We start from the raw sequence: 13736 nt of genomic DNA, 5'->3' as shown, positions 1-13736 counted from the left end.
GTTCTTTGTTCGCGGCGGCTCCGTGCTTTAAAAACAACACAAGGGGAAATGCTGTTCTCATGTTCCCCCCACTGCATAGGGTCTGCAACGCCTGTCTGACAACTCCCTCTCCTCCCCCCCCAACAGACGCCCCCCCCCCCACCCCCCCGCGCCTCCTATATAGCCTACATAACATCCTCATGCGCAACGGCGCCGGAGACAACAGCGCGGTGACCTGCCGCAAAGCACGGCTACACCGAGGTGGGCGGACCCCCTCCCCCCCAAAAAAGAAAAGAAAAATGCCACCAACTCCTTAAATTCATCTCAGATGCCGCCGCTTTTTTCTAAAACCTCCTCATCATAAAGTTGACATCATCCGTTGAGCGCCATGTGCGCACTGTGCCCGCACCTTTTAATACGCAACTGTTTACATCCCGGCTGCCCGTCCTTACATAAGTGGCCAAACAAAAATGCGGCTCTCGGGCTACACTGCGGCTCCGGAGCCGTACCTTTCCGCTCATGTGATTGCAGTGCGGGGATGTGAGGCAATGAGGAGCCGAGTCTCTTTCTTTCTGCTTTCTGCGTGGAACGCGAGCTGCCACATGTTCGTGAACCTGAGACGGAATGGTACAACGGGAGGGCGGCTCGTTTTGTCTCGGCGAGGAGGGGAAGCTGTGTAAACCAGACTGGGTGGAGCAAAGCATCGCCCAGCCCCATCTGTGTGCAGACGGCCTTGTGTCCCGTTTGCCCGGAGCTCGGAGAGAGACTACTGTACCGAGAGTCTGGCGGATAGAGAGAGAGGGGGCCGGTCTATGGGAGGGGCTAGCGCAAAGGGGGGAATCGAGAGGAGGAGGGGGCGAGGAGGAGGAGGCGGCACGGGTGCTGTTTCTCCAGTCTCTTTCCCCTGTCTTTGTCTCACACACTCTTTTGTTAGCCATGCCTAGCCTGCTGGTTCTAGCAGGGATCATGGAGAAAAATGGGGGCTACGGCAGGGATCTGGCCGGCTCCGGCTTCGGAAGCGAGGGTCTCCTTGTGCCGCCCGACGAGGAGGAAGACGACTCCCGTGCCCTCAGGGTCGCGCTGGGCCAGCTGTCTCTGCTGGGGCTCGGGGAAGGCGAGGACGGCGGCGGAGCCCCAACAACAGGAGTACAGGACCGGAGCAACAATAACAACAACCACCACAACCACACGAACAGCGTCGGCGGCGGGGACACGGCGATTCTGCAAGGCAAGAGCAAGTTGTGCGCCCTGTACGAGAGCTCCTCAAGTGAGACGAAAGGACGAGGCTGCAACATAACAGAATGCGTCCCAGTGCCCAGCTCTGAACATGTGGCCGAGATAGTGGGGAGACAAGGTAAACCGCTGGCTCGCGGGTCATTTTCCCTCCAAACTTGAGCTTTTATCAGACAGCAGTGCATGCGCCCCGCCGTGCGTCCCCGTGTGCTTTGTTGTTTGTTCTCCAACTGTTACCTGGTGTTATTTGACAAAGAAAAGGGAGTGGTGTGTGTGTGTGTGTGTGCGTGTGTGTTTTTTCCCTACTCCCCCGAGACATCAGCCAGCCTCCCACTTTTCCTGCTTATATTGTTACAAGTTCTCGTGCACTCATGATTAGAGTCGGAAACGAGGCGTTTCGCAGCTTTAGCCTCGTTTTTCTGGACTAAATTTGCACGAGAGGGAGAGAGCAGGAGAGAGACCCGTTCCCTCCCGGGCGAATTATTCTACATCCACGCCATCAATGTCAGCGCACAGACACACACTGGAGCAGGGAGAGCACTTGCTTCCTTTGTCGTCTGAGACGCGCCAGACTGTTCAAAAAGGCAACGTGCGCCTGGTGTACACAAGAATGTCTCTCGGCGCGAGCCGATGGCCAGGAAAATCAGCGAAATTACACATCTGGCCTCAAAAATCGAGTGGATGGTTTTCCCCCTCTTCCTTTCTAAATTTATTCTGCTCGTTGTTTATGTTGCGCACTGCCCCAGTGACACAATTGGACAATAGAGCGAAGCGTGGTCACCGTTTTTGTTTTTTGGGTTTTCTTTTTCCTCAGATGAGGGAGTTGGAAAGTTCAATTCCAGACACGTTGCAGGTTTTTTTTCTTACAGTTGGAGGTTTTTTCTTGAACAAAGAGCTGAAGTTGAATGACAGCAGCTGTCAAACAAAGGTGTGAGTCGGGGGATGAGGGGAGGGGCGCATTAACACAGTGTTGCTGCTTGGCACACGGGATCGTCTTAAAGGGGTGACTCAGCGAGAAGTTGCACCCGAAGGTGGGAATCCTTCTTTGTTTTTTGGAGGGGGAAAAAGCAGAATATTGATATTGTTTGTGGTTATTTGCAGTTGTGCGGTTGTTTGGTTGCATACATGCTTTTTTCATTGTGTAGTTGCAAACAAGCCTGAACTTAAGTTTAAAAAACAAAGGAAAAAAAGGAGGGACCCTGGTGTTCATATGGAGCACTCATTGGTAACTGCTGTGATGAACCCATGGGTGAGAGGGGCAGGGAGAAACAAGGAGTGGGGGGGTGGGGGTACGGCGTCTGAAAGCTGAATGGGAGTCACGCCTTGGAGCTCAACACAAGGGACTCCTCATGAGCCCCACTTCACTGCACACTCTCAATGCCACATGGTTGTCTGTCAGGATAGGGGAGAAATCAGGGGGTTGGATGGAGAGAGGAGCACAATGACTGCAGGGTGGGTGAGGTCCCATCAGCAAATCCCGATTTATCTGCCAACAAAAACAAACAGGAGTTGTGATAGCTCCTTTCACTGACACTCCCCTTTCTTGCTTCGCTGCTGTAGTAACGTGGCTTTAGTGTGTGCTGCTGAGCCCCCCCACATCTCCCATGTCGGCTCCCATTCTTTACCCTGAAGTGTAAGTTTTGAATTTTAATGGGCTAACCGAAGACAGACAGAGGGTGGATCCAGTGTGCACAAGTGCAGCAAGAGGGCCCTTTAGCCTAGACCAGGAAGAAGTGCTGATTTGGGGTGGGGGGAATTTGAGATGAGCTGCTTTTGATCTGGGCCCTTCGTTAGCTGGCACTACATACACACCCCCTTCCGCTCAGAGCCCGTCTGGTGAATCTGGCAAACGAAGCATCCTGTCTTGGAGAAAGGGGTGGGTATGATTGTTTTCTCCTGTCAGAGGCGCAGGCATTGATTCTCCACCTTACGCTGGAGCTCGTCAGATCACGGGTGGCTTTGTTTTGAATCACACTTCACTGCTAATGCAGCTGAAAATTACGTTTCTTCACAGTGACCTTAATTTCTGGGTGTGATGAATTGGCTTTTGCCTTCTTTGTTTACATACGTTTCTTTCATCAAAACATCAATTTCAGCTAATTAAAATTTAAAATCTAGTTTGAGAGAAAGAATTGTTCTTTGAGCCTTTCGTGCCAGGAGCAGGTCTGTTAGGCCAACGCCGGGCAATGACCGCAGAGTGCATGTTCAAATTTGGGGCATGAGGAATGTTATCACCACCCTTCTGCGTGTACCAGCGGTTCCTGGGAAGCCAGTGCCCCTGAACAAAGTGGGTCAGTGTAGTAGCATTAGGGAGATACTCTGCTTCACCTTCAGGTGTCTTTAAACCTTTTGATACCTGCTGCTGTGCTATTCAGCTGGTTATGACACGCTGCGAGCTCTGAAGCACCTGGACTCTGTTACAGTGAGATCAGGGTGGGTTTTTTTTAATGTGATGTTGTCCAGAGAGCCACAGTGACACAAGGAAAGCACATTTAATGTGTCAATAAAGGAAGAAATCTTAATGAGGAAGCTAGCAGAGTTTGAATACAAACCTGTGTGAGGTTAATGAGGTGTAATCCAAACAGAACTGCTGTGTCTTCTCTTACCATTGTCTTCTTGACCTCAGGTGTTCCTGGCAATCCTCCTAAATAATTACTGATTTATTATATGCCTGTATCCTCCTCTGTCCCATTACATTGTCAGGTGATTCGTCCTGAAATGACATTAACCTGCACTCTTTCACATTAAGAGTCTGCCTTAAAAGCATTTAACAGAGTAAACTATTCCACGCTGATCAGAAACAGGACCAATGCAGAGCAATAAGTGGCCCAAAAATGAAGCATATGTGGGTTGTCTGTATTGTCTGGAAACAAGTTCAAGGAGAGGTCAGAAAGTAATTGCTCACCAGTACAGTGAAAACACATGGCATCTGCCACAGCCGTGTCCACGCTGGCCGGTGCCTGCACCATGCGTCTTAGTAAGTTTTGTTGTAGTGCAAATAAAATGGCCCTCTCAATAAAGACACTAATGATTACGCCCTTGAACTCTCATAAATCCTGGTAATTACTCAGCTTTTGCTTTGGCCTCCAAGACATTAGGTTAAAGTGGTCATAAGCAGCTCAAACATCAGAATTTTCACTGGACATAGCAGAGACGAGCATTTCTTTCAGCTCAGGCTGATCAAGTGTGTTCCTGGTTGTAACCCTTTTAACTTGATTTGTGTCCCCGAATTGAGCCGGCGTGTCTTTACTCATTTTAAAATGTATGTTGGTGTCTCTGCAGGTTGCAAGATCAAAGCCTTGCGGGCCAAGACCAACACCTACATCAAAACCCCCGTCAGAGGAGAGGAACCTGTGTTCTTAATCACTGGCCGCAAGGAGGACGTTGCCCTGGCCCGTCGTGAAATCATCTCTGCTGCAGAGCACTTCTCCATGCTGCGGGCGTCCCGCAACAAGCTGGGAGTGTCTTTTAGCGGCTCCCCGCCCACACCTTTGCCAGGTCAGACCACCATTCAGGTGAGAGTGCCATACCGTGTTGTCGGGCTGGTGGTGGGGCCTAAAGGCTCCACCATAAAACGCATCCAGCAGCAGACCTGCACTTACATTGTCACTCCGAGTCGAGACCGCGACCCGGTCTTTGAGATCACAGGCTCCCCGAGTAACGCCGAGCGGGCCCGCGAGGAGATCGAAGCACATATCGCCTTTCGAACGGGAGGCCTGCACGACCACAACAACGAGAATGACTGTCTGGGCCCGAATGGTGGGAGCAGCCCGGCGGGCAGCAGCGGTGGTCTGGAGAGCCGGCTACAGCAGGTGTGGGGGCTGCAGGGGGGCCAGCGCAAGCCACTCACCAGCAGCTACCGCCAAAACTTCTCAGATGCCATGGTTGGAGGAGGGGGAGGAGGTAGCGAGGGAGGGGGGATCTACAACAAAGGCAACTTCTCCAGCTCTGGAGAGAAGCCCTGCTCTTATTTTGGATCCGACGGTACCCAGAGCTGGGGTGACCCCGACTACCCCAAACAGGTGGCCTTCTACGCCCAGCAGCGCTCCAAAAGCTTCGGAGGCCTCCCGCTGCCCCTAACCAGACTCTCCCCTGGCTTACCCGAGTCCTGTGGAGGCGGAACCACCAACAACTCTTCAGTCACCAGCATTGTGCCCATATCCGGCTCACCTCACGCCCAGGCCCGCCGCGCCCACAGCGAGCCCACCTCAGCCGGCGAAGGCTTTCCAGGCCGTCTGCCAGTGCCGGACTCGCCGCCGGCCACTGTGCGGGACTGCATGACCTGCTTTGAGAGCAAAGTGACGGCTGCCTTGGTGCCCTGTGGCCACAACCTCTTCTGCATGGAGTGCGCCATCCGAATCTGTGAGCTCAACCACCCGGAGTGCCCAGTGTGCCACACCCAGGTCACACAGGCCATCCGGATATTCTCTTAAGGAACCATGTCAGTTTTTATCATTAGTTTTGTCAGTGTTTGTTCAATAATTATTTACTGTTATTATGATTATTATTATAATACACATTTTGGTTTTTCAGAAAATTTAAAAACAATCAAGCAGATATTTTAGAAGGCACTGCTTGCTTTACTAAAAAGTATAAGAAATATTTTTAAGTTTTTCTTTTATATATATATATATGCATATATATTTTATAAAAGTTTTGTTTATAAGAGAAGTATAGTACCTTGCATTTTCAGTTTTTTGACTGCTGCTGTTTTTCATTCATGAATCACAGTGAAGGCAGAGGTAGACAGTAATGTGAACATTTTATTATTCAAATTTTTTATTTTACCGTGAAGTGGGTTTATATTGAAGGAGGAAGATGATTGTTGAGGTACCCAGTCTGCACCCGACTAACCCAGAAACTCACTGTTGTTATTAGAAGGAAAAAAAAAAAGATTTCTCATTGCACCTTACAATCATCTTGGTCTAAAATAGGATTGTCAATCATACCTTGAAATTTCTGGAGCAGATGTGAAGGTGAATTCAGCCTCGAACTGTGATTGTGATTTGATATAATTGGTCCAAAATATTTTGGCAAAAATGAAAATGTGAATAGATTGGTTCTAGTCAAAAGAAACAAAAAGCAGACTTTTATTTTAGAGTCTTAGAAACCAGATAATCCTAAGAAAAAGGGATAGCTCGTTACATGATTTATTTATACTAATTGGTGGAATTTTATCGGCGTCATTAATCACAGAGATGGATGAAGGCTGTACAAAGTATCAGTAAAAGTCTCTTTCCAGTAGCCATTGATTAAACTTTGGCCACTGCAGTTTGTTGAAAAGATTCAGTAATGCTTGCTCCTCGTGGCACTTGAAAAGCATGTGGTTCCTCGGTTGGCTTAAAGCACTGATTTAATTTGTGAGGCGGAAAGCCTTGGAATTCATCCAGTTGGCTGCTTCTCGATATCCGTCTCCCCGATGGACTTGTCTCAAAGCCACCTTAACCGCGCTTTATTGTTTTGTGGTGGTCATTTGGCCACAGTCGCCGAACAATGTAGGACAAAACACGAGCTCCAGTCAACGAGCGTTTCACTGTAAATAAGGAAGAGAATTAGCATGTGGACAGAAGCCGAGTAAAAATTGTAAAAGTGTTCCCTTAATCAGCAGCACATTAAAATAGTTGACACTGTAAAATACAGAGTCCCGAGTCAGTAATCCCCACTCTTCGTGCCCTCCGCTAACAGCATTATGTGCGAGCTCTGAGGGGCCTGCTGTCTCCCCTGTAATTAGCAAAGCTGTACAGGAGCAGGTGTTTCATGACACACTGTGGCTGTGACCCCGAGTTCGAGGCCTCGCCTAGCCCCCTTTTCTTTCTCCCTTTTCTTTGGGAGTGGCTTTCATGTCTCCCCCTTCTTACAGTTCGATCGCTTGCTTTCGAAGGCGTCTCTCTGAGCGAGGCGTATTGTCTGGGCCCGGTAACAGCGTGGGCTGCAGAAAGCTCGGACACGGCCTGGATCCACTCATTCATAATTAGGCAAATGGGCTGGTCCAGGTGCGGACCGTGTGGCAGGGTCCCGCGGCAAGCCCCTTACCACCCCACCCCGATGTTAGCCAGCACAGAGGGGGCTGGACGGTCCGCGTGCAGCTGGGTGAAGAGGGCCCCCCGTCTTCCACTCCCCCTTGCCCATTCCGCCCCCCTTTTCCTCACTGGGGATGGCTCGGAGCAGCAGAAACGGAGAGGAAAAGGGGGGACTCTTTTGTCCCAAAACACACACACAAAATTTGAATGCTGAATCTGGCAGCGCCTGTGAAATAAGGGGAGGCTAAGGAGAGAAATAAAAAAAAAAAAAAAAAATCTACAGTTATCGGGAGACACGACAGTAACACGTTTTTACTGTTGATGTGACACAATTTGAAAATGTTCACGTGCAAAACACAGATTTTACCCCCCACCCTTGCCTTCATTATCCAGCTGCAGCTCCCTGAATTTTGGATGGGGTCCTGTTTGTGTGACGGCACCAGTCCAAATCGAAATTTCCACAAAGCTCCCCCGCCCCCTTTACCTCTGGGCTCCCTCCCCATGTCAGCTCGCTACTGTATGGGACATCCTGCAACTGCCCCTTCACTATGGACACCGAGAGTTCAGCCCCCCTCCCCCCCCTCACTTGTGTTAAGCTTCCAGAATGAAATCAGACAATTGTAATTGACAGAAAAGCAGAGGAAACGCCCCATTTAACTAGCACTCATGCTGAATCAAATTACACACCCTCTGCGTCTGCCTTAGCCCCAGCCTGGGGATTTCGGAGGGCTAGAGGAGAGCGGATGGGGGGTAGGGATTAAAGCTGTTGAATGATGGGGGTGGAGGGGTTTCATTTTGGTTGGAGAAGGAGAGAAGTAGGCTCCAAAAAACACGAGACCCTGCAGATCGTGCTGTTTTATTGATCGTTCGACTCTTTCAGCGAGCTGTTGTCACATGTGCGCCATGCGTGGTGACGACGGTGATTCAGCAGGCCTCTCTCAGATCGCACCGGAGAACAATTAAAACTCGGCTTCCGTCTCAAATAAAAAGAAAAACCCGATTAAAAATATCAAATTGTGTCTTCAGGCCACAGAAGGCCTTTCCTTTAAAAACAAACAAAGAACAACACACAAGGCAGACCACTCGCATGAGGTGTGGACTGCAGGGAAAGCACTGTTCTCGGGGGAAACCCTGAAATCTGTCAGACGTAGGAACAAAGAATAGTTAGGATTTTATGGATGGACAAGTTGCACAGTGGTTTGGCCTAAGCTTTCAACGTCACATTCAAAGCAGTATGACACTGTTCTTTGAACTTCGTATTCTGTTTTTTAAAAATGTTTTATTTTCTGCCTTAATATTTTTTATGAAATATTGCCATTACTTTGGCGTACAAGGTAGCAACTTTGGCCTTTGATTAGGGGTGTAATAATTCTGAGAGTGCGATACAAACGAGTATCGCGTCGCAGCTCCATCTTCCCATACTGTGATGCCCACGTGGAGCTGATAACGCCTAGTTTCGTTTTTTGTGATCCAATGGTCTCTAGCAAAAAGAAAAAAACCCATCCCTCTCCCCCCGTTTTTTGGCATCTGCCCTCGAACCGAACCGTGATTTTGGAGAATTGTTACACCCCTACATTTGATACTACTGCTACTCCCTAAAACAACCTTTAAAGTACTTATTTTTGGAGAAAAAAATAAGAATGTGAATCAAACTGCTTGGGTGGGGGATTAAAGGGATTCAGGAAATTAGGCTTTTTAAACACATTACATCAAATACAGAGTAAAGCACCTTATTACAAAACACACGCATCTGATTAATACCAAACCGACCGCTGATGGTGAAATATATTTCATAGAATCTGAAAGACATGCACATAAGGATTCCCTATCATTTTTGTTCATTGTGTTATGGTGGTTCTTGTTATTCTTAATACTACAGTAGTACTTAGTGGCAATTTGGGAGACCTCTCATCCATTCAGTCAATGCTGTTGACTTTTGTTTCGAGTTTTGCACTGGTTTAATGAAGAGAGGGCTTATTGGAGATTCTCCCAGTTTAGACGCTGTACAACTTAATGAGTACTTTTAAATGGGAAGGCGCTCTGAGCATCTATGTAAATACAGTATGTGTATCAGTTACAAACATCCAGACAAAAGCCTGCTTCGAGTGAGCTTTGGATTATTTTTTACAAAGTGTCGATGTTTTAGCGTAAGGAATTCAAAACGTTTGAGTTTAGGGAGAGTAAATCTTTTATATATGCGTCCCATCATCCCATTTACTATAATAGTATATTAGATAGATCCATACATACGTGTAAGAATATTATTTAAACTTAGTATTTCATCCAAATATATAGATGAAAAGTTAACCAGACACTACGTTATTATGAAGTCGCTGATGTATAAATCCAATCTCCAATAAAAACTCAAATGAATAGTATGTGTATTAAGCTAACCCCTAATGAAGAAAGAAATCTGTATGTATATTAGGACGAAAAGCAATAATAGGACTATACTGGGACAATAAACAAGAGGAGCCGGCTCAGTTCTTTAAAAAAAATAAAATAAAATTAGGATAATAACACTATATTCTGTCTTATATTTGCTTCAATCTCCTTATAGATTAATGTCAGTGTAGAAACACAGGCGTGATGAATTGGTGACAGCTTCGGGATAAGTAATTGCTCTTGTTGTGTTCATCATCAGGGTCATTTGTTATTTGGATAATCAATCAATCCTCAGAAGCACTGAAAACTGTAGATTCTGCAACGTGGAGGAAATCTCACTGTGTGTAAAAATGACAAAAGCGTCCGGAGCACGAGCAGCACGAGGTCTGACCTGTTAGTGAAAGAGCAGCAGCTGCTGGCTGAACTTGGGACAGGCTCGTGTGCGAGGGCTTTGGTCGCAAATAGAGCGAATGAACAAACGGCAGTGAGACGGGACACGCTGTCTACACGTTTAGATTTTTAACACTTGATGCTCTTTTTTAAAGTCTATACGGGGCAGGCGTAGAACTCACAGCATATCCTGAGATGACTTTTGTTTACATTGTAATAAGTTCTGGCTCTGTTTGTTTTGCACCACCCGCTTTTCATTTGCATTATTTTTGAAAGGAAAAAAAAGAGGGTCAGACATAGCCAAAGAACAAAAATACAAGGAGAGCTAACTTATCATTTAACTTATTTTAGAATAAGAGTTTACTAAATGAAGAATAATCTCTAGTTAGTTTACCCAAAAGCCCAATTAATCGATATCGGTGAAAACGAAGGCATATCGTGTTTCAGTGTCGTTGGATTAATACTACAGAGACACCACTAAGAGACTTACTTCTCCCCAAAGAGAGCAGCTTAAAGCACATCCTGGCACTTCCTCAGTCTTTTGTGTAGTTTTTCTATGAGTTTGGTTGTTGGGAAGAGGAAAAAAAACCCAGTTCAGGGATTTTCTTAATCTTTCTGAAAAAAACTAAACAAAACTTTGCCAATCTTGTGACAAAAAGGTAAAAAAGAAAATGAAAGAATCGTGCGGACACTGACAAACCAGCAGAAATTCACAGCGTACGGGATTACGCGTTAGTTCAGAGAGCCATTCGCCGTATCCTAAAGTTTAACTGCATGCTAGTAAAAATATAGTACAATAGGTAAGATTTATCAGAAAGGAAAAGTTAAGATAAAGGATTCATCAGCCTGATACCTGGAGTGTATAAAAAGCTTTAAGACCTTAAAGTGAGCATTGGTTTAAAGTCGTATATTTACCGTGTAGTTTAACTAAGTGATACATAGTTTAATTATGATTCTTAAGATTATGCTAAAGTGTAAGTTTCATTTGTCCAGCTCACCCAGTATGAAAGACATTTTAGCCAAGCGGAGGTACAGAGGGGTGGGGGCGACTCCCGTGAGATTTGATTCATTAAGTTCTTGTTAGTATTATTTACAATATTGTATTAAGCTTACTATTATAGTAATGGTAGAAACTGTTGATGTTTTTCTTCTCTTGATATAAAAAGGTCTTTATGCATTTATGTAGAATCCCTTTTAAGGAGTGATAGGAAATCCTTATTTTCAATGGATGCACTTAAACAGTTGTACCAACCTGTCTAAATCACACATTGAGCAAGCAATGCATTTGAATGTAAACGAAAAAAACAACAAAAAAAAGGAACAAAAAAACCTTAATGCACTCCTTATCTCTTAGTCAGTTTTGCAAGTGAGCTTTAAGTTTGTTTGTTTTTTTGGACAGAATTTGCAACAGCTTTTTTTCAACGTAGACTATATTTGAGTTCTTCCACATACATTTATAGAAAGTAACTTAAAATGAATAAAAAAAACATATTACAGTTTCTCAAATCTATTTTGCTAACATGGGTTATTATTTCATAGAAAGCAGAGGAAAAAAGTCAGTATCTGGATGTTATTTATGAAAAGTAAAAAAAAAATGAAGCAACATATTTATGAGTAACCTCAAGACATTTTGTTTTTTAATTAAAATTACAAGAAGTTAATATATTTCTAAACACAGGGAAGTCAGTTTCTACTAATAAGTAAAAATGAGAAAAGATGTTTAGAAGTTTTATTTATGAAAGTTACGGGAATGCGTTTCGTCCGTTTACTTCGTGGTGAATGACGTGAATGGAGCGAGAGTTCTCCGTAGCTTAAATTTTAACTTCAGACATGCACTATTTCAACACCAGTGCATTCACAATGGAATAATTACAGAAAATAATATAATATTTTTTAGAATTTGGAGATATTTTAGTCACAGAGCATCAATTTTGTGCCTCAATTCTATATTTTTCCTGCATCAGCATTCTTTGTGTGGTGCTGCTTGCTGTAACCCCCTTCTCCCCTCTTCAACTAACCCCATGTTACTGACTGAAACACATTACTCATTTCCTCTGTAATCTAAACTCGCTTTTACTTATCAAACGTTTAAAAAAGAAAAAAAAAGAAAAAGAAAAAGAAAAAAAAAAAAAAAAAAAAAAAAACGTTACAACTGCAGCGCTTGGGATGAATGAGCAGCTGTGACCCTCTCGCCAATAGGGCCACACACAACTTGTACACACTTTCATTCATACTTTTTCTACATCTGCTACTCAGACAGTTCGAGATCAACGACGAAGGAGCAAAGCTTTCTCTTATGGGTTAACTAGGTGAAGTTCAAGTGGCAGCATCTAGGAGGGGACAACAGTGCACTGTGTAGTAGATCTATGTAACTAGATGCACACATATACACACACACACACACACACACACACACACACACAACAGATTCATTACCGTGCTAGTTTGCATGTATGTTGTATGGTCACTTAGATGGGAGAAATGGTGCAGGCCTGACTAACACTTGGGCCATTTCTCCTCTGTAGATTTTCATAGTTGGAGCCTCTTTGGAAAGTGGAAAGTTGACTTGAGTTTGGAGCCAGACAAAGTCCATTTCAGTCCCCACGTCAACGTTCTGGGTTCCCCGTTTAGTGATGAAAGATTGCTTGTGACACGCAGGAATTAACTCAAAGTTCTTGGTTTGTAAAAGACACGATACAGTTTTTAAAAACTTGGCAAAAATGATGCACGTTTTCTGCTGCATGTAAAGGTCGGGGACTGAAGTGGCGCTCGCTGGTGAAACTCGCAACCGTTTCCAGAGAGGCCGATGCAGTCTGACAGTTTGTCTTTGGTAGCGTTTCCAATTTTTCCAGCACAGTAGAAGTGTTTCATACCGGTCTAATAGTGGTTGTAGTGCATTAGTTTTTGGGCCAGCATCAGCTGGCAATAGTTTCTGGTTTCTCTGTGAACAGTGAAGGAGGGCTGCCACTGCGGCCCTCTGTGGCTGACCGTCAACTTTGATGGATGGGAAAATAAAATAAAAAAAAATAATAATAAAGAAGTCTTTGAACTCTGTTACAGTGTGCCATGCCCTACAAGGCATGTGATATTGCAGGTTTATTTCTTATAGCACATGTTTTTTTGTGAATTACATTTTTTGGAGACATTTTTATTATTATAATTATTATTATTATTATTGTATCTGCGCCATGTTAGTTCTGGTTCTTTGTTATTTTTCCAAGATTCAAGATGTATTGTAAATGTTTCTAATAAAACAAAAATGAAATGATCTCCAATCGATACCAGTCGTTTTTTCCCCCCTTTGAAACGGGAGTTCTCAATTGTCACATTTTAATTTCAGCGATCAGAGGAACGTGTCATTCTAGAGCACTGTGCAAATATCGTATTAAATTAGAGCGTACATTAAGGATTAGGTTACTAAAATATAGCCCTGTCAATGTATCTGCACAAAGCAATCACACTGTAGCTAAAATCATAATAATGTATACTTTATTGATCTCCGTGGGGAAATTTCTCTCTGCATTTAACCCATTCACTCTGTGAAGCAGTGGGCAGCCATTGGGTGCCCGGGGAGCGGTGTGTGGGGACGGTACCTTGCTCAGGGGTACCTCAGGGTAGCTTTGGTGGATTTGAACCCCTGACCTTCCGATTCATGGGGCCACCACTCTACCTACCGAGCTATCCCGGCCTACATGACTCACTCAATGAATTCTGCCTTTCTATCAATAA

General features: G+C 45.0%; 1 protein-coding gene across 1 annotated transcript; it reads left to right on the top strand.

Moving 5' to 3' along the window:
- The first annotated feature begins 839 nt into the window (after positions 1-839).
- Positions 840-12113, top strand: mex3a (mex-3 RNA binding family member A). The gene is made up of 2 exons (XM_040030856.1): positions 840-1333; positions 4495-12113. Exons 1-2 carry the CDS (start codon positions 916-918, stop codon positions 5643-5645), a joined length of 1569 nt encoding a protein of 522 aa, XP_039886790.1. The 5' UTR covers positions 840-915; the 3' UTR covers positions 5646-12113.
- Positions 12114-13736: the final 1623 nt, after the last annotated feature.

Source organism: Simochromis diagramma, unplaced genomic scaffold, assembly GCF_900408965.1.
Source record: "Simochromis diagramma unplaced genomic scaffold, fSimDia1.1 OVJJ01000361.1, whole genome shotgun sequence".
Classification (NCBI taxonomy): domain Eukaryota; kingdom Metazoa; phylum Chordata; class Actinopteri; order Cichliformes; family Cichlidae; genus Simochromis; species Simochromis diagramma.
This window is presented reverse-complemented; position numbering and strand designations above follow the sequence as displayed.

Excerpts from the sequence above, each read along its gene's own strand:
- mex3a (XM_040030856.1), top strand. The coding sequence starts at position 916 with ATGCCTAGCCTGCTGGTTCTAGCAGGGATCATGGAGAAAAATGGGGGC. Across the intron at positions 1,334-4,494 it reads CGAGATAGTGGGGAGACAAG|GTTGCAAGATCAAAGCCTTG; the intron begins GTAAACCGCTGG and ends GTGTCTCTGCAG.